Source organism: Epinephelus lanceolatus, chromosome 10 (assembly GCF_041903045.1).
Source record: "Epinephelus lanceolatus isolate andai-2023 chromosome 10, ASM4190304v1, whole genome shotgun sequence".
Taxonomy (NCBI): domain Eukaryota; kingdom Metazoa; phylum Chordata; class Actinopteri; order Perciformes; family Serranidae; genus Epinephelus; species Epinephelus lanceolatus.
Genome location: NC_135743.1, coordinates 23,268,499 through 23,288,573, shown reverse-complemented (window position 1 = coordinate 23,288,573; position 20,075 = coordinate 23,268,499). Strand labels below are relative to the sequence as shown.

The following is a 20,075-nucleotide window of genomic DNA, read 5'->3' as shown; positions in this document are numbered from 1 at the left end:
ACCAATAGGATAAGAGGACATATAAAATGGGCGGGGCTTTGGGATGAATCTAGCCAATGGTAGCGGGAGGAGGGCTCTCAACTGAACAGTGGGTGCGTTAATGCAGAAGTTGGCTGCCACGTAGTTGGCATTCCTGCCATGTATTTATTTTAAGTACTGCATGTTTTAGGTACAGCTTTTTGTAAATTTTGCGAATGAGGGAGCTATTATCTATCAAAATGATTATTTTTTCTATTTGTTCGATACTGCCCTCATTGTTAGTGTTTGTCACCGGGGGGAAACTGCCTGAGCCAGAAGTTAAAATCGAAGTCATACATAAACCTTTCATGTGTCACCGTAAGTCAAAGTATGGAGACATGCTTCTTGTTCATCACGAGGGATTCTTGGAGAGTAATGGCACCTTGTTTTATTCCAGGTAATGTGTTGCATGAAACTTTAACAATGCTACATGTGCTGCTATGCAATTCTATGTGAATGCTTGCAGGAAAAAAATCACTGCTTGTTTTCACTGTACAAATCATTACATGGATCTAATGGACTACACTATGCTGCAGCCCACCACCTCTCAGTATCTGTGCCATTGTCAATTCAGACCTCAACATTAACCACTGGACTTTCTTTATAGTTAGGTGGCAATGTACTGTCTATATTTGTGATATCAATTTCTGTGTGTGCTGGACTTTTCTTTGTCAAAGAAAACTAATGGATCTGTGTGACTCTTTGCAGCCGCAAATATGGGGATAAAAACCCAGTATGGTTCACTCTTGGGAGTCGAGAGGTGCTCAAGGGTTGGGATAAAGGCCTGCAAAACATGTGCACGGGAGAGCGCAGGAAGCTGACAGTCCCTCCATCCCTGGCCTATGGCAAGGAAGGAAAAGGTCACTATTTGTAACACACAAAAACATGTTACAGATTCTGATCCCCCCTTCTTCACATGTTCCACCATAACATATCTGTGCTTCTTTTACATGAACCTACAGGCAAGATCCCTCCAATGAGCACCCTCATTTTTGACATTGAGCTAATGGAGATCAGAAATGGTCCAAGGTCACACGAGTCTTTCCGGGAGATGGATCTGAATGATGACTGGAAGCTCTGCAGAGAGGAGGTGTGAAATTCTTGAAGCTGCTTTTCTCTTTGCATTAAGAGCGTGTTGCTACTGATGAATGTCATTATTATTCTGTCTGCCCTACAGGTGAAAGCGTACCTGAAGAAAGAATTTGAGAAACACGGATACTCACCTAATGACACAGATCATGACGTGATGGTCGATGACATCTTCAAAAATGAGGATGAAGATAAAGATGGTTTTATATCTGCGAGGGAATTCACCTACCAACACGATGAGCTTTAAAGGACTGATTTTATTTACTTTTTTTACTTTTGTGTTTCATGAATCTTGTTTTTTTCTTACACTGCAGTTGAACAGTATTTTGGCTGAACAATTTATGGAAAAGAAGATCCATAATTAATTTATATTTCCATCCTGCACTGATAATGCCACCACAGATGAGTTTAGGTTACAGTATTGAAATTGTTTGAATACATTTAAAAAATAAATGTTTTTGAATTAAACAGAACTCAGGTTAATGTTATTTATGATGTTTACATGTTCTGAAAACTGAGACTGTGTGCTGTATGCAGGCAGCCTTGGTGTGATACTGGAAGATGGTAGTTTCTCTGTGTGTGTCTTCATTAATCACTAGAGGGCACTCTCATCCCAGACTCTTAAAATCATAGTTGAAGATCTTGATCAAATCAAACAGCAACAAAGTACTGTCAGGGGTCCATCTATTTCAGATTTTAGATTTCATACTGTTTCTGGTAAGTAAAATGAAAGAGCAGTCACATACACTTATGTATATTTCATGCCACCAGGACTGAATCACAGAGGAGTAAGTTGCAGTGATGAATATTCCAAAATCTGTTATGCCTTAAAGGAATAGCCTTGAATTTATTTTCATATTTTTTCAGTTCATGTATAAATGTACTGTGCCTTTAGCAACCATTGAATTCTCTCAGTGGCCTCCAAACTCTGGAGTTTGCAGTGAATAACTTGCAAACAGAAATGCTGCCCAAAAATAATGTCCAAATGCAAAATGGTCTTGTTGGACCCTGAGGAGGAAACAAAGTTTTAAAATTCATATTTAAGAACAATCCATAAACAGGAAGGGAGCAATACTTATACTCTTAGCTCTGTCAAATTATTCTATACTTACACTCTATGTCAAATATGTGACTCCGCACACCACCTTAAAATTAATGTGTAATGCAATGACTTGGTGGAATCATCGACTACTAAAGTAAAAATGTAAAAATAAAATGTAAATGACAGTCAGAGCAGATGTAACCTATGACTCAATGATCTATCAGTTGGCAGTGGTTAGGATGAAATCAGCTTTGCAGCATCAACAGGAAGCAACAGTGTTTCAAAGATTAAAGAAACCAGTGAGAAGTGTGATGGCTGTCAGCGCTGCTCTCGGTCTATTCTTTTCCCAAACATACAAATTAAAGCTTTGTAAGATTTTGGTTGAGTAAATCTTGACAGCGAACATAAGCCTCCCGAGTTAAATTGACCAGAAATAAAAACATGTCTGATGATGCAGCTGAGACAGAGGAGGATGCAATTGCTTTCTATTACAACAGTAAAGGCTAGCAGAAAGCTGAGAGTATAAAAGCCACTGTAAGACATCACAGTCGCTCGATTACATAGGGGTGCATGAAAATTGTACCATAATTGTGTACTACATAGAAACATGCTGCAAGTTTGCAGTTCAAATTATTTTAGTCACTGACTTAGAGGTCAAGTGTGTAGGATTTAGGGGCATCTATTGGCAGAAGCCGGGTGTGAGATCGTGTTATGATCATGAGGGAGTTCAAGTATCTCAGGGTCTTGGTCATGAGTGAGGGTAGAATTAAGTGTGAGATGGAATGGTGGTTTGGCGCAGCGTCTGCGGTGATACAGGAGCTGTGCACGATGGCAAAGCTTTCCATTTACTGGTCCATCAACGTCCCAACCCTCACCTATGGTCATGAGCTCTGGGTGGAGACTGAAAGAATAATATTTCGGATACAAGCAACTGAAATGAATTCCCTCAGAAGGCTGGCTGGGCTCAGCCTTAGAGATAGGGTAAGGAGCTCGGACAACCAGAGGGAGCTCGGAGTAGAGCCGCTGCTCCTTCACATCGAAAGGAGTCACTTGAGATGGTTTCGGGCATCTGATCAGGATGCCTCCAGGGCGCCTCCCGTTGGAGGTGTTCCGGGCATATCCAACTGGTAGGAGGCCCCATGGCAGACCCAGAACACGCTGGAGGGATTATAAATCTCATCTGGCCTAAGAACGCCTCAGGGTCCCCCAGAGGGAGCTGGAAAGTGTTGCTGGGTAGAGGGATGTCTGGAATGCTTTTCTCAGCCTGCTGCCCCTGTGACCTGGCTTTGGATAAGCGGTTGAAAATGGACAGATGGATGGATGAATGGATATTGGCAGGAATGGTATATAGTAGTCATATGTTTAGAATGAGTCGTGTATATCTACATATGGGTCCTCTTTCATGGAGTCTGCCATGCTGTCTCTACAGTAGTTCCAAATGGACAAACCAAACCCAGGCTCTAGACAGGGCCATTCACGCTTTTGCATTTTCCACTGTAGTTCTCCCACACGCTTGGCACACAACAGAAGTTTCAGTTGTGCAACCTCACTGCTAGATGCCACAAAATCCTACACTCTGGACCTTTAAACTAGAGCTAATCCTTATACAACTCTTTAAACAGATAATAGTGAATGGAGGTGCTATGATTGTACTGCAACCTTTCTACTTCTAAGTTAGTGAAGGCTGATGTGCACCCGCCATATCCTCAGGAACCACAAACAGATTTCAGAGTGAGAAAAAGTTAAAGCGCTAAAGCAGCAAACCAGAGTGTGAACACTGTGGTGCAACTCTCTCACAAAGAGCACCACTGTTCATCTCACCACTAAAGTGCATATGCTACCTGGCAAGATTCCACCATGCTGACCAAATCTGCGGGTGAAACTGGATGAGTGGAAAGGTTATATTGCAAGACAGAGATTGAATATTGGATAAGGTCTTTTAGGCAAAATACCTGGCAAGGGTATGACAATAACTGTCACAAGATAAAACAGAAAAAGGCTGTTAACCACATACCTGTGATTCACTGCGCTTCAGGCTACAAGCAAATATTCACTAGAATAGGGCTGGGCCTGTCTTCTCACTGAACCTCTTCTCCAGCTATCACACTGCGGTAAGATTATGCTAAATGGAGACAACACTGTGAGAAAGTACAACAGGTCGCACTATTTTAAACTGAAGTTTTCTTTCCTTTAATAAATCAACATTTGATAAATTACATTTTAATTGCAACCGTCACAAAAATACATTTTGATAAAATGGATTTGTAGAAAGGATTTACTTAATCACATCAAACTAACTGTGAAAGAAACACACTCGGTGCAGCTGTAGCGTGACTATTAACTTCTATGGCACTGTAAAGTGAATGGCAACTACTGCTGCACCAAGCAATGTTACTGGCTTACAAAAAGAAAATTTAAATGGGCCCAGATCATATTGTTCCCCTGAAAATATCCCAAATTACAGCATGTAAACAGAAATACTACAAAACTGGCAACCAACGTGTGCAGAAGAGTTTTGCAATATGACTAAAGATGACGTGTGAATCAAAATGATCAGTATTTAATCCACCTGTGTATTCCTCACCATAACACTGAGCACACTGAAAATAAAAAAATGGTAAATCCACAAACTCCCTCCTCTGATTCTTTTTTTCTCTTGTGATCAGTTTTGTATTTAGACATCAATTCAACAAACATCATTCTCAACAGTATATATTATTGTGACAAAAGAACATGATGCAGAGTAAAAGACAAAAATAAACATCTTTACAAAATAAATCTTTACACTTGTTGCAAAAAAGTGCTTAATGAGCGCCCAATTGTCTCATCTCCCATTTTTTAGTACGCACAGTTAAAATATTGATCATCACATGATCTGATTTTATCTACAATGAAATTTTAACCATGCGTTCCCACTAAAATCACCATATGCACATATGTAATGTGGGAACGTTAACTAGGCTGCTGCTGTGAGGCTTGGTTTACACAGCACCAGCGCTGATTGACGGGCTGCCTGGGGCAGATTTCACACAGCGTTGTCATCATGACTGAGCCTACACCAGGTAGTGACAGTCTTCAAAATAAAGAGAGGAGGGAACAGCACTGAAGGTAGTTAAAAATACCAGATCCTTTCCTAATATAAAAATGATGGTCTTGGCTGGGTATGAAATCCCAAAACTTACAGTAACAAGACGATGTCAACACTAAACCAACTTCAACTAAAACAGTCATGCGAGAAAGAAGTGTTTCAAGTTCAATTTGATTTACAAACTATTCTGAAATGTCATTAGAATCAAGGTGGCTTGAATTTCCTCTTTGACAGAATAAATAAATGTCCTTCGTTTCTTTAATTAGGCCTGCATGCCTCAGTCCTTAGAATAAGACATCTTCATGCTCTATCATAAGCTGCACCACTAGTTTCTGCTGCCTCATGTCATTCAGGGTTGTCAAAGCGTTCTGCTCTGGTGGCTGCATAAGCGTTGGACCATAGACAATTCCCAGGTTCTCAGCATTCATTAAATTGTCCTTTTCAAACTGTGTCACCCTGTAAAACACAAGAGGATGACAGGTTGAGGTTTGGAAGAAGAGTAGGATCAGGAATAATACAAAAACAGCTCCATGTTTTTCAATATTTATTATCAGCAGTGACAACTTCATGACAGCTGACATTGCCTTCACCTTGTGAGTATTTATGTGTGTGTCTCATTATGGCAAAAATGTGGTTCAGGTGACATCTACTGTAGCAAGAACTACCACAGAAGCAGTTTTAAGTTTTTTTGCAGGTGCTTATTTGTCTGTCTGTGGACCGATTTTTTAGTCACTGCAATAACTTCACAACTGTACAAGACGCACGCAGTCACACAACTTAACAGACGTGTAGGTTGAGTTTAAAGATGGCTATGGTCCAAGCAAGCAGGCTGGAAGCAGGGGCATAGGAAGTAGGGAAGAGGCTGTTGGCCCCTCTACTTTACGCCTCTGGCTGATATTGGTTTTAAGTCGCGGATTGCTGCATCATGGCAGGTGTGATCCCATCGCAAAAGGGTCTCTATTTCACAGTGGTTTTCTTTTTGGGTCATGAGGTTATTTACCTCAGGAATGTTAAGTTCAAAGATAAGGTTGGAATGATTCTTTCCTTTTCAGCAAATCCCATGAAAAGACCAAAGCTGATGATAATCTCTCTGTGGCATTCAGCCTGTACGACACATCTTTAATCAGAGACCATCTTGCGATGGGATCACACCACCCACAGAGATCTATGTTTTAAAAGAAATGTGGGCCAAGACCGTAAAGTTAAGGGGCCAGCGGGACCTATTTCCCACTCCCAACTTCTGGTCCCTTTGCAAGGACCACATCCATCTTCAAACTTCCAAATCTGTCCACAGACAGACATATACACACCTGGCAAAACACTCAAAACACCTTTTGTGTTAGTTTCCGCTGCAATTTGTGTCTACAGGACCACATTTGTCAAGATGGCACACACAGACTCACAAGGTGAACACAATACCAGCCAAAATGTTGCAGCACCACTGTCTGCCATTTCAAAATAAACTACAGTGCCAATGTTCAGTGTAATGAAGGAATATATCTTCAAGAGCAAGAGGATTATTACCTGTATTGCCATATTGCCTTACATGCAAATCTTATATCATTCATTGTCGGTTTTAGTCTTTGCAGGGGATCTGAATTTAGTTATAAAAGAACTAACACATTGCATGTCCTTGTACTGATGACTTGTGTGTATGAGCTGACCTCTTCAAGTGAGCCATCAGGTAACGCAGGGTCTCATAGTGGGCTGGCGGGAGTTGCAGTAAGCTCTCGTGGATGGCCTCTAGTCTGGATTCAGCATTTGGAATTTCTACATTACATCAGTAACATGATTAGTATCAGAGCACTGCAGGGAACCAGCAACACTGTAACAGCATGGTGGAGGAGTGGAGGAGCTCTTACTTGCAGCTTGAATAAATCTGGGGTACAAGTCAAACGGAATGACTGGAATGGGAAGGTCTCTTAAATAGAGCTTCAAAGCACCAGCAATGATGTTAATGTCTGCATAGGCACTGGCACTGATATCGGCCTTTTCACCATCTGTTGATGAAAAAAATGTAATTTAATTTCATATTTGAGTACAGTTAAAAGTAAAGGCTGAATGTTCTTGTGTACGTCACAAAATAATGGACAGTACTATTTCATGCTGTACTGCAGCTGAAACAAGCTTCTCATTTAAAAAGTATGAACCCGTGAACTAAAACCTCAGAGACCAGAATCCTGGGGCAAATAAATCTGATGTCAACAAACCTCGGTCAAAGGCGAGCTTCACATCCTCTATGTGCTCTGAGAAGCCAGATACTCTGTAGAGACCTTCAGATTTCATACCTGCAACAGAAAATTGGGAAGCTTGTCTCAGTTTTTTTTTCTCGTCATCACCCTCACTGCCTCCAATTCTGCACTGTAGACATAAAAAATGAGCTAAAGGAAATAGAGGCTATAGGGGACATTTTTAATCATCGCAAAGTGATTGCAGAATACTTGACTGCTTGAGTTGAGCATTTCTTAATCAAACGTTATGCTCTGCTTTCCTTTCTCTGTAATGACTGATGGGTTTTAATGTGATTAACTGCATATTACCTCTCAGCTCTATCTCTCGAATACACATGTCCACCACCATGGGTCGTGTTGTGTTATGAGCTTTGACTAGTGTGGTGAGGTCACAGCTGAACACTTTCTTTATCCTGCGCAGGTCCGGCTGGCAGTCGCTGGGAACCAGTTTGGAGCACTGTTTGTGTACATTCAGCCCGCAATCTAGAAGAGCAACAGGGAGATAAACAGAGAGAGAGATTAGTCTCAGACTGATGCTAACACAACCATCGCAGTGGGCTTAAGACAGGAATTTGCAAAGGTTTCCCAGAGTCAGTGATAAACTGCGCTGTCAGACAGCACAGCCGAAGCTAAGCCGTCTCCATGCACTGCGCCAAAGGTAGATAACGATGAGCATGGCTACATGAGCAGGGGTTCCTGTTGTGGTTGTAGTCACATGGATGCGCGCTGGACAGCTGGCACGGCCAGAGTGTGTGTTAGAAGTATGCCTGCTTGTGTGGCGGCACAGCTTGGAATGAAGTTTTTGAAGGAGCCGTACTTGTAGATGCGGGGTGTCTGACTGAAATCGTTCATCACAAAGACGTTTTTACTGCCTGAGCGATGTTAACGCCGGTTTGCTGATTGGGGTCCTCACTCTCAGCCGGCGCTCAGAGAGAGAGAGAGAGTGCAGCTGGAGATAAGAAAAAAAATAGAGGCTAGACGGGGAGTGAGAGAGGACAAAGAAGCCTCTCCTGTTTCACATAGCACATGAGGTGTCTGATGATACCAGTGTTTGCCGCTGGCTTATCAGCGTGGCAAATGTCTCAACAACAAACACTCTGTTTAGGAAGAAAGCTACCAAGTCCACTGATGTGCACATCAGTTTCATGACTGGTCCTGTGCAGTGAATGAATCTTGTGACTATGGAGGACATGAAAACCCCACTGAACTCTCATATGCATTGAATCACTTAGATCTGCTGCTATATTTGGTCAACAATTATTGTTTATCTGATCTGCCTTTTATCAGCATTTACAGATTTTATTCGTAGTGATTTCTGTGGACAGAGGAACTTACATTTGGATGTCAGCATACCACATCACATGGCATTTCTTTGCACACTAACCAGCCATCAGGGAATTAGAAAATAGTGTGTAAAAACACGAAGCTGCCTTTCAGTTGACTTCAGTTGAGTGTGACTGTGATTAAAAAGTCTTGAGGGGGAAGAGAGTTCAAAAAGAGCGACAGCAGTTATAGCTGTGATTATATAAAAGTGTGAGGACTGTGCTTCGATGAATCACTGACAGGAGGATCTCACTTGTTTGTCACAGTTTTAACAGGAAAATAACAACAAAACATGACATCATTGAACCACCAATTAAAAAAGGAAAAAATTATGCAACTGAAATAGCCATGACAGTCGGTCACAGGACAGAGACAGCCACAGATCACACATTCAATCCAAGACTTATGTGATACTCTTTGTGTAATACATGACATGCAGCTTTGATATTGGAATGTTTAGTTACCTGAGCAGCGGACACCCTGGGCGATGAGGCCCCACATGAAATTGGCACAGTACTCGCACCAGTGCGGCCCTCGAAAGGTGTGTACCTGGGGTTAAAGACAACATGGTTATACACACATTACATATTGCAAGTCATTGCTATGTCCAGTCCAAACTGGAGAGAAACTCCCCTTTGATGTACAGGACAGAGATTACTTTGTGATCCCAAGCTACAGTGGATGGGACCCCTTGCCAAATGAGAGCATTTGTATATACAAGGCAGATTAAAGGATTTACTATAATGTGTCTGGCATCTGCTCCTGGGCAATCGGATACATGCAGGCAGGCACACAGGCAAGCCTGCAAGTCAAAATAACAGATGTACACCCACTGTGCACCCTGAAAACACAGATAATATGGCAAATGAAGCCACACCTGCATGCATGTGCACGCACGCACACACACACACACACACACACACACACACACACACACACACACCTTCATTGGTACTTTCAATAGGTAGCAGTCCACTGATGAGTGAAGAGGGCATATGGCAGGTGGTGAGTGGATGGTTTTTGTTCTTTTTCAAAAGGGGGTATACAAAAAGCTGGGGGTCATTATAACCTGCCTGTTAACTGAAACTCAAGATACAATTGCAAGAATGTTAAGGCGCCCCGAGGCAAAGTATCCCTAAATTCTCCTTTGTATATTTTAAGAACCATAACTCTGTTCCGCTTTCCACAATGTACTGAGCACCTACACTCTTTGGCTGAGAGCGGAGGACTCTATGATACTTTTCAACTCTGTGACTGCTTTTACAAAATCAGCAGCCCACTACAAAACTGGATCTAAGAGCTTTAAAATCAATGTTAATCAATGTGCTCTGCTAATGGGCTGCAGTATAGTGTGTCCATTAGTTCCCCTCAGTGCATATGGGTGTCAGCTGCATGTGTTCTCATCAAAACAGCAACACACACTATGGTCTGTGATGGGACAAGCACACATCTGAGGCAGGCAAAACATATCTGTAAAAGAGTTTCTCTTACTGAAAGGGGAATTATGCCCATTTTCAAATTCCATACATGTTAATTTTTATGTCCAAAAATATTAGTAAACAGGGACAACTCATTGCTAAATAAAAAAACATAGAGTGCTAAAACTCAACTTTATGATGTCGGTAAGTATAAAGTGTGGAGCTGCTCCATAGACAATGAATTGGTAAAGATGTTCTAGATGACACTGAGAGCACCCAGGGGAGTGTTCTGAGTATGTAGTACATTTTTGGTTTCACAACTGAGAACTCTACAACTGAATAAAGCTCATTTGGTCATGAAAAAGAAAACAAAAAAATGTGGTCCCACAAAAGCCCATTCATTGTCTATGGAACAGCTCAAGACTTTATACTTGGTCATGACAAGTTGGGGACTTTCCTCTCTGGTTTCTGGCTTTGAGGGAGGGTAGCTCATGTTCACAAATATTAATTGAACGTTTCCTGGCCATGGAAATAACATATTGGATTGTTTAATTTGGGTGGTGTTCCCCTTTAACCACTGCAGGAAACTGACAGCTAATAATTATGTATGAATAAATAGATCTAGTTGTCATTAGCCATCTAACTTTTCTTAACAAAAACCTGCTTACCTTGAAGTTGTGTATCTTCTCATAGGAGCACTGCTTCTCTGGTGTATCTTTCAAGGCACTCCGTCGCACCAGAGGGGAGGTGATCTGTGGACAGGAGGCCAACAGTTTAATAGGCTTCCACAGAAGTGTTCCCTTGCTGCCCAGTTTGACTCCCAGAGCCAAAGCCAGGAGCTCCTGACGCTTCCTCTCTTGTCTTTTAGTCTTGTGAGTAATCAGCTCCCCTCCTCTGTTTTCTTCAGCCTCCATGCTCGCCTGGTCGGGTTCCCACAGACTCTCCATCTCCTCTGGGGAAAGATGTGAGGGAGAGACGTGGGTGCTGTGCAGCAAACGCTGCCGACAACAGCCCAGCGCAGAGGCGGCGGTTACACTCCACTCCCCTCTGACCCAGGAGGGCGACTGATGACAGGCAGCACGGGGTTGACTCTGCATCTGGTCAGAATCCAGCAGCGGCAGTGAGCAAGAAGAGCAGGGGGAATGGGACCGGTAGTGGGCGGCCTGAAGGCAGGAGTGTGCCTCACACAATGGCCCTCTTTCACATGCCCAGAAAGGAAAGGGAGAGAGAACAGGGTCCCTGATAGGGAGGGGCCAAGAGGTTGAGAGTGAGGGCGGTTGGGTGCTGTCAGGACCGCTTCACACAGCTCAACAGCTCTGTAAAGCAGGATCAATAGTGCAGACGCCCTCTTTACAGCACAGAGCACACTCCCATTAGCACACTGCCTTCCGGACACACTCCACTTCACTTAACTGGAGATAATACTCAACTGCCAGCAGCTCTCAGTCAGCGCTGGGTCTCCTAAATGGGTCAGTCAACTGCTCAAAGACTGACCGAAGATTCTCTGGCCTAACAGAGAAGATGAGGCTCTGTCCTCGTAATTCAAACAGATCTTGACCTCCAGCTATGTCAGTCGGCTGATGGAATTCCCCACACTGCCGTCCAGACTGGATCTTCCAGACTCTCTGACTGCACGCTACTCCCGCCAATCACAATCATTTGTCTCAGAGGACCAGCAAAGCCAGACCATCAACTGGGATTGGGAGGGATTACTGCCATAATCCTTACACAGGGAATAATCCCACAGTGCCCAAATCCAAGTAAAATCCCAAAGCAGGCTCATTTGCAGGTCTGCAGCCATACAGTATTTTGGCAGTGGGGGGCTGTTGCTATGTTCATGCTGAATTTGTCCCTATTAGCTCTGCTTGTAAACAACCAGTAAATGGCACCAGAAGGCTTTCGGCTTTTCTAATTAATCAAGAAGCTCTGAACCATGGCACACAACACTGACAGCAGTGGAAACTACATGTCAAATAACAAGCATCTGTAGATTTTTGTGGCAAACAGCTATTTTACCGAACAGCTAAGCCCGAACATAAGGTTGAACTGATTTATTAAACAGGGAGGAGAGGTCGTGAAGCCAGTAAGCACTGGATTTGTGATGATAAAGAGGTGGGGAAAAAGCAGAGTGGTGAAGCGGAGAGCAAAAAGACCCAAAGGGCAACTGCAAAGCTGAGATAAAATGAAAGGATTGGCAGCTTACAGACTCAGTAGCAAAGTTAAAACACTGCTGCGAGCCTTTTGTGTACCAGCTTTTTGTCTTTGGGGGCAACAGTTAACTGGCTGATAGCTGAGAGTGACAGGACAGGTGAAGATATTTGTCATTGTGGCTGACATTCCTTGAAAAGACCTACACATACCATACCATACAATGCAGCTCTGCAGCTAAGTCTGAGCGGACAGATGAGGAATAGACCACTTGCAGATATTTTAGCCTTGCGAGGTTGGAAGGAGGGAGGGAGGGAGGGAGGACGAGGGCTCTTTGTCCGCAGGCAGATGGCTTCTTGTCTCTTAAAGAAGAGTGTGGAAGAAAGGACACAAAAGGTGGTCACACAACAAGCTCTGCTTTCTTTTCAGTGGCTTGGCTCTTTTATTCCCGCAAGGCTTTGTGAGAGCACAGCTGAGCGGACTCTGTTGTGACTGAGTACTTGGAATCATGGGAAAACGGCACAGTGGGCGCTGACACAGTAAGACAACAGGATACAACTACCCACATGCCAAACAAAACAGCCCTAACAACATCTCACACAAAAAGAAAAAGAGGCATACTATGAGGGGTATAGCAGTCAAAGATATCGGCCATTATTCAAAAATTGCCACTGTGTATCCACTAGGAACACTGAAAATTGATCTATTTTTCTGTGGCTGCGACTGTAAAGAAATAACCTTTTCTAAAAGGCTGGAAATGAGCACTCACAATGCGGTGTGAGGAACATTTTTACATTTTGCAACTAAAACACAAAAATAGCAGTTTTTGCATTTTTATAGCGTGAAACTCTCGGGAGAGAACAGGTAATTATCCTAACAAACAACGTGACAATTTCTTTGGAAATCTTTTCAGGGCATGCGAGCAGACCAGCCTGTCAGGAGCTCCCCACTGAGAGTAAACCAGTGTGGTGAGTATCAGGAGGTATGTGGCAGAGGTTCTGACCACTGAGGAAACTTCTGCACATGCAAAGAAAAGTAAACTCAGGAGGTTGATCTACAGGTCGAGCCAAGCAACCCCCCCCCCCCACACACACTTTCTGAGGGCATTTTAATTACACAAGAATCTGCAGTCACAGCAATATGGTACGATCAACCTGACACTGAGTAAATACACGTGAATGTTGACTATACAGTGAAGCCACTGTGGCTGTAATGCCTCAGGGCGTGGCTGTGTAATTGGTAAACATGAAGTTCAAACAGCAGCCACAGATTCGAGCTGTCGGGCCGGGTCTCTGCTTTTTGGGCACATAATATTGGAGCAGACAGAAAACACTTTTTCCCTTGACTGGCAGGTGGTTTTCAAATGCTGTCTGCCAAAGCCTGTCATCATCACAGCTGTCACTGACTCAGATCCTTGTGTATAAAACTTGGCAGGAGGAATATGAAGCCAGTTTTACAAAAGCGCCTAGATAACTGACAATGTGACATTTAGACAGAGACGTGCTCCAGATTTACTTGCCAAGTGGAGGTTAATTGGAGGCTGCAGTGCACTAACTTTCAAACATTATAGCTGCAAATCAAACAGAGTGCAACAGCGCTGGACACAGTTCAATAAAGCACTGTGTGTTAAGCAAACACAGGTCAGTCTGCGTGTCTTAGAGCACTTGTGAGGGCAGTCCTCTACTCTGAGGGCTTCCTAGAGGTCGGCAGTGGCATGTGTAGCTCTAAGCTTCTATGAAACCACTATAAATCAAAGGGCCACTGACTGACCCATGGCCATCAGGTCAAAAATGCAGCATTAATGGCTCATGTTTCAAGTTACAGAGTCCAAACTGAAGGCTGATGATATTAATACTGCAACTGATGCTCCTGCTGACAGGGCTGCCATGTGTCTGTCACTGACTGACATTTTGAAAACAAAGAATCCCCCAAAGCAACAAATCTGGTCTTCAAGCTGAGAGACACATTAAGGATACAGCTCATTAAATCTCTGAAGAAGGAAATATCAGAATCTGTCAATATAAAGGGACTGGGTGTGAATCTCAGTGCCATCATTAGGTCTGAAAGAGAGGAGGAAACAAGTTAAGATTGCCACCTAGTGGAAGGATAGTTTGGATTCTCCTCCAGTATGAAAACAGACATCCCTCATCCCTCATTGATAAATCATTCACAGACTTTAATCCAGCAACACCTCACGAGTGCCAATGAATACAATGTGCAATTTGTCTCACCCAAGATCAGTGTGTCTGATATGCATGGCAGGCAGAGCAAAGTCCCAGTCCCCTCGGTCATCATTACCTTTCAGAGGACGCAGCGAAGCATGGCAGTAGTGAACACACCCAGGGGCTACTGGGATAATGTACGTCTCACTCACAGGACAAAGTGTCCTCTCAGTCGCACTCTCATCCTACTGTAAAATGTACTGGAAATGTTCAGCAGCATGGAAGTAGATCAAAATAATGATATTATACAGTTTCTGTAACAGGACTGAGAGAAACGTACCAGATCATTTACACACACTGAGATGATTTTTTTTTCTAAATTAGACGTACTACTTAAAATAAAAACATATAATCATAAAGCAATTGTGGGTTATTATGACTACTAGGACTGCATGTAACTGAAGTCTCTAAGTAATAAAACTGAAATAGTTTAAGGGCTTTTGATAACAAGTTGAAAATGGTTTTCAAGGCTGCTTCTTTAACACTGAAGAAATGTCAAACACCAATATTTGAGTTTGGTTTCAATCAGCTACTTCTTTCATGGTTTATATGGAGCACATTGGAACTACATTCAGTGTTAGAATGGTAAAATAACTCAACTCTCTTTCAGCCAGATTTTCTTACCAAGGACAACAGAGATAGAGCTGCAGGTAACAATTATTTTTTATGACTCCATTATATTTCTTTTGTTCACTGATTCACAGGTTAGTCTCTGAAATGTCAGATATTGGTGTAAAAGGCCAGATTTCAGGCTAAAACTCAATGACATTAAATTTGGGATATGCGCTTATTCGCTTTTTTTGCAAGGAGTTAGATGAGAGAATCGATATCACTCTCATGGAGCTCGTCTGGCAACATCATGGTGACAACAAATCTCAAAGAAGTTACTTATTAGTCCTAGCCAAGAAATAGTCCAGTACAGAACCCACTGTAACACCCAAATTTGTCATTTTAAAGGTGTGTTTGGACCAAATGAAACTAATTTGTTGCACGTCACAACTACAATAAAAATCAATGCAAAGAGACAAACAGATGTGGGTTTGCATCAAAGGATGAAAAAAGACACATATAAGCATCTGTGTAAGTTGAAATGTTTCAACCGGAGCACAAAATTTGCATGATGCTGTGTCGCCAAAGCCTATCAGCACTGAGATCTCATGACATCTCCAAGAATAGGAAATATGGTACAGACCTCTACGACTCATTGTCAGTACTGTACAGGGATGGAATAAAAATAAAAGGGACAAGGCTCGGAGAAAAGGGAGCGAAGCCACAGGTTTACATGGTAAGTTCCAAAAATACGCATTTGTTACTTGATTCCAGTGTTACTAATGTTAGCAATAGCTGCTTTCCCCGGTTAGTTAGCACAACCTTTACTCCAAAAAACTTTCCAGCGGCTGTATTCATGCAAGTAACGTGTGCCAAACATTTGCTTTGCATTTGGTCTGAACATACATTTACACCTCGGTTTTTGTACAGATAAAACACATATCATATAACATGTTAGTGATTCCTAGAGGTGCTGGAATGTGTTTAAACAGAGACAGGCTAGCTGTTTCCCCCATCAAGTCAATGCTAAGTTAAGCTAACCGGCTCCTGGATGTAGCTTCATATTTACTCTACAAACATGAGCATATTATTTTACTCATTTAACTCTCAGCTCAAAAAAGAATGAGCATATTTCCAAAAATGTAAAACAAATCCTTTAAAATGATATAAAAACAGACAAAAGCAGCAAATCTGAGAAAATCAGCATTTTTAGGTGAAAAATAAACCATCACACAGTTTATTGATTATCAAAGTTCTCGACAATTTGCAGTCAACCTGCTATTCAGTTGACTGACTTATCGTTTCAGCTACACAACAACATCTGTGAAGCTGTGTCTTGCTCAAAGACAATTCACTGAGGTACACGCTTAAACTTTGTACCTTTCAGCCTCTCTAGTCTCACCACCCACAGTGCACATAAAGGTTCAGGACACTTACATAATCACTCATGAAACTCACCTTTTCATCTCTCTGGAAGGTGACCCTGCGTGGTTCCGTGCGTCCGCGGCTCAGCCTGTGCACCATCTTGTCCTTGAGCAACGAGGTGTAACCGAGATGCTCGTAGATGGGGTTCGTGGTCATTTTGGCGATGTACTCCGCTGCCTTGGTCTCAATGTAGAGAGTGATGAGGGCATCTGTCACAAGGTCATGGACGGACTCGAACCTCTTCTCCCCGACAAAGTGCTTCCCATCATAGAACAATCTGTAGTTGAGGGTCTGGTGCCCAAACCTGGAGTGAGATACATGAGGACAGCGGGAGTAAAGGTGAGCAGTGGTGGGATCTGTTGAGCGGATGAATAAAAGTGAACAATGAGGACACTGAGCGGGGACTGGGCTGCTGATAATGTCGACCTTTCGGGGGATTCTGTGCTGCATACTGATGGTGTTGGTACCTTAAGGCCAAGGTGTGTGTCCCTGGCTGTCTTTGGCTCTCCCTGATGAGGTAAGCACCCTCCACTCCTGCCAGAAGCTCATCAGCATATTCTCGAGAGATCATGCCATGAAACCTGTGAACAAAAATGCAGCTCGTGTAACTCTTCCACTAATGTAATTTTATTCAGGATTTACAATTTGGATATTTTAAAAATACACATCCACCCACTTAGACCACATCTAATGTGGCAGTAATGATAAATGAAAGCATTGCCTGCACATTAATATCTGAAAAAAGGCCTAAAAACAATCAGAGTAATTGCGTCACACTCACTCTCTGCCGTAGTATTTGGGTCTGCTCTCCATCTGTAAGCAGAGGAAGACATATTGGCTGGAGCAATATGATATGAAAGCTCAATTAAATGGCTTTGCAAATTGTTCTTACAGTCTGTGTGAAAGATAAAGGAGTCCACACCACAGAACAGATTATCTCCATCTGTGCCCCCACGTCTATTCGCAGCTACCAAACCATAAAGCCAAATCACAGAGTGTGGAGATGAATTAGAGGCAGAGCAGGAAAACAGCTGGTGAAAGAGGGCCAGCTGCAAAGAATTAATATTAAGTGTGTTACTGTGTCACGTCGGGGTGTGCAGTGTGTCTGCAGTACAAATCAAAGGATATGGCGGCTAAAAAAGAAAAAGAAAAAATCTCATCCAGTATATGTCATCTTACATATGGACATTTTTATAATTCAGACCCTCTTTCCGTACACCTCTACAGACGACAGTGTACAATTCACAGTTATGATTATAGTGCATTTGGTGATAAGTCAAACATCATTTTGTGCTCTGAATTAAGGAGTAGCCACTAATCTCATATAGCCAGCCCACAGCTTTCACTTTGCTCATCACAGCGTGGCAAGACTCAAAATAGGATGAGACATGCATCATTTCTGGTAGGCTATACAATGGAAGCTTGACAGTTCTCACAGCGAGGGCAGTTACAAGTATAGTAACTTGTTCTGTTCACACAGCCGAGGGAGTAAAGTCTGTGCTGTCCATCAACAGTGTTCCTGCTGCGTGCACAGAGTTTACTAAACTTGTTACTGTTCTTGCTGTCAATATGTAAAATGTTCACGTCCTAAAACAGTAATCAGTGGTCCATATGAACACTGAAACAACTTTTCTGTGCTGTAATCATTCCCTCTCGATTAGGGCTGCAACTAATGATTACGAACAGAAAATATTCACATTTAAGAGGCTGGAATGAGAGAATTAATATTTTTTAAAATACTCAAAGCGATTAATTGACTATCAAATTACATAGCTATTCATTTTATAGTTAAAACTTTGCCCACAACCCAAAGATATTCATTTTACTGCCATGGGGGGTGATGAAACCAGAAAATATTCACATTTAAGAGGATCGAACAGAGGATATTTTTTATGTCTTAAAAAATACTCAAATCCAATAAATTTTATTAGTTGGCGATACACTTAACATTTAAAACGTTTGATTTGGGGAAAAAAAACAACTGATGTTCATACTGCAAATATGGCAACGATTCCTGTTTCTCAACACTTTTCCTTCTCCTACACATTTTATGTGAACATTTTAAACATGTACAGGTGACCAGTGTTGGGAAGGTTACTTTTAAAATGTCATAGGTTACAGATTACTAGTTTCCCTGTTAAAAATATAAAGTAATAAGTAATGTAACTATTTTGATTACTTCATTAAAGTAATGTTACTAATTACATTTTATAACTTTACTAACAAATGTTTTAAACTGTGCAATATGCTGGAAAATGTCCAGAAACCAAGGTGATATGTAAAATCTACACTCTTCACTCTCATTGGTCGACTACAAACGTGACGTATCATCTGAAACATGGAAGTAGCTACATGCCCATTAGCCACTTAGCACAATCATTACTGCTTTGCCGACAGCGTCATTAACAGGCGGCTCGCTCAGTGTGTGACGTGCACTTGTAGATAAAATATAGGCCTATATTAATGAAGGTTCATTAGTATGGTTTTGTATTTCTCTGTAATGTAGCACAGTGTTAACAATGTTACTGATACTATTCTTTCTCACACCTTGAACTCAAACCATTGTGTAATAATTAAATTAATATCATAAACATTCAGGCGACTGGTCGACTAATGGCCCTCAATGACGACTACTGGTTGTCTCGGAAAATTCTTAGTCATGGGCAGCCCTACCAGTGGGTGTGTTTATTTTTAATTAAGCCATTATAGGTTTCAACCACACTCTCACACATACTTTATATCGACTATTTCATGGGATTTGTATTTATGTATGTGAAACAAATGAACTTAACTAAACTAATAGTCCACTATTAATTGATTAATCATTGCAGCACTATTCTCGATCCCTTCCTAATGTGTTTCCACTGTAAGCGATAGGCGAACATAAAATCCACACTCATTGCTCTGTGTAAGAATCTGTTCCAAAGTTTCTGAAGCTAATATTAGTCTTCAGCCGTCTGAGCTGACAAATCAAGTGGATATCATCCAGAGTTAGTCTTATCAGTACAAACTTCCCTCTTTTAAGACATACTTGAAGTATTGCAAACACATCCTCTAAGTCTTTTAGGTTAAACATGAAATGTGTTTTGAAAATGGGGAATTTCTCCAATCCAAAATATATCTAAAGCAAAGAATAAACCATGCAGTTGGAGGATCATGCTTGATTTTCAAACTCTGGCATACCACTGTGTTTTAAGAGTTACTCATGAGGTGTGGGAGTTTCAAGAAGCAGCGAGTCGCTCCCCATAGGTTACTGATTGGTGTGGCTCCCAGCTGCTCGACTCAATCATTTCTCAGTGAATGTTTTCCATGCTAAAACCTGAGAGCGAAAACTGAGTTTGCAAAATGCAGTGTGGGCCGCAGTCTGCTAGAGTTGCTTTTGAAGCAAGGGGGGGGTAAAAAACCTCTTTGTTTTTGAGAGAAATAAATGGAGCCAGCTGGTGGTTCAGATTGAACCTTGGTAGTTCATTGTCACATTACAAAAAAAAATCATTTTGCATGTTTTCCTCATAATTCTTGTGT

At 42.0% G+C, this 20,075-nt stretch overlaps 2 protein-coding genes across 4 annotated transcripts in view; one reads left to right on the top strand and one right to left on the bottom strand.

Annotated features, from left to right (window-relative positions):
• Positions 1 to 94: 94 nt before the first annotated feature.
• On the top strand, positions 95 to 1,580 carry fkbp14 (FKBP prolyl isomerase 14). Its single transcript, XM_033641406.2, has 4 exons — positions 95 to 415; positions 727 to 878; positions 981 to 1,108; positions 1,196 to 1,580. Exons 1-4 carry the CDS (start codon positions 195 to 197, stop codon positions 1,352 to 1,354), a joined length of 660 nt encoding a protein of 219 aa, XP_033497297.1. The 5' UTR covers positions 95 to 194; the 3' UTR covers positions 1,355 to 1,580.
• Positions 1,581 to 4,315: 2,735 nt separating this feature from the next.
• The window catches only part of chn2 (chimerin 2), a 32,125-nt gene continuing 16,365 nt past the window's right edge, over positions 4,316 to 20,075 (bottom strand). For 2 of the 3 annotated variants that reach the window (XM_033641364.2, XM_078171792.1), the window contains 10 exons: positions 17,335 to 17,366; positions 17,021 to 17,134; positions 16,587 to 16,857; positions 10,878 to 10,961; positions 9,256 to 9,340; positions 7,778 to 7,951; positions 7,448 to 7,525; positions 7,100 to 7,237; positions 6,902 to 7,007; positions 4,316 to 5,693 (listed from right to left, as the gene is read on the bottom strand). In XM_033641364.2, coding sequence (XP_033497255.1) covers positions 5,522 to 5,693; positions 6,902 to 7,007; positions 7,100 to 7,237; positions 7,448 to 7,525; positions 7,778 to 7,951; positions 9,256 to 9,340; positions 10,878 to 10,961; positions 16,587 to 16,857; positions 17,021 to 17,134; positions 17,335 to 17,366 — 1,254 coding nt within the window. In that variant the 3' untranslated portion in view covers positions 4,316 to 5,521. Of the gene's footprint in view, positions 5,694 to 6,901; positions 7,008 to 7,099; positions 7,238 to 7,447; positions 7,526 to 7,777; positions 7,952 to 9,255; positions 9,343 to 10,877; positions 10,962 to 11,023; positions 11,440 to 16,586; positions 16,858 to 17,020; positions 17,135 to 17,334; positions 17,367 to 20,075 lie in introns of those variants that run through there. The other variant, XM_078171793.1, reaches the window with a different exon arrangement.

Excerpts from the sequence above, each read along its gene's own strand:
- fkbp14 (XM_033641406.2), top strand. The coding sequence starts at position 195 with ATGAGGGAGCTATTATCTATCAAAATGATTATTTTTTCTATTTGTTCG. Across the intron at positions 879-980 it reads CTATGGCAAGGAAGGAAAAG|GCAAGATCCCTCCAATGAGC; the intron begins GTCACTATTTGT and ends ATGAACCTACAG. Across the intron at positions 1,109-1,195 it reads GGAAGCTCTGCAGAGAGGAG|GTGAAAGCGTACCTGAAGAA; the intron begins GTGTGAAATTCT and ends TCTGCCCTACAG.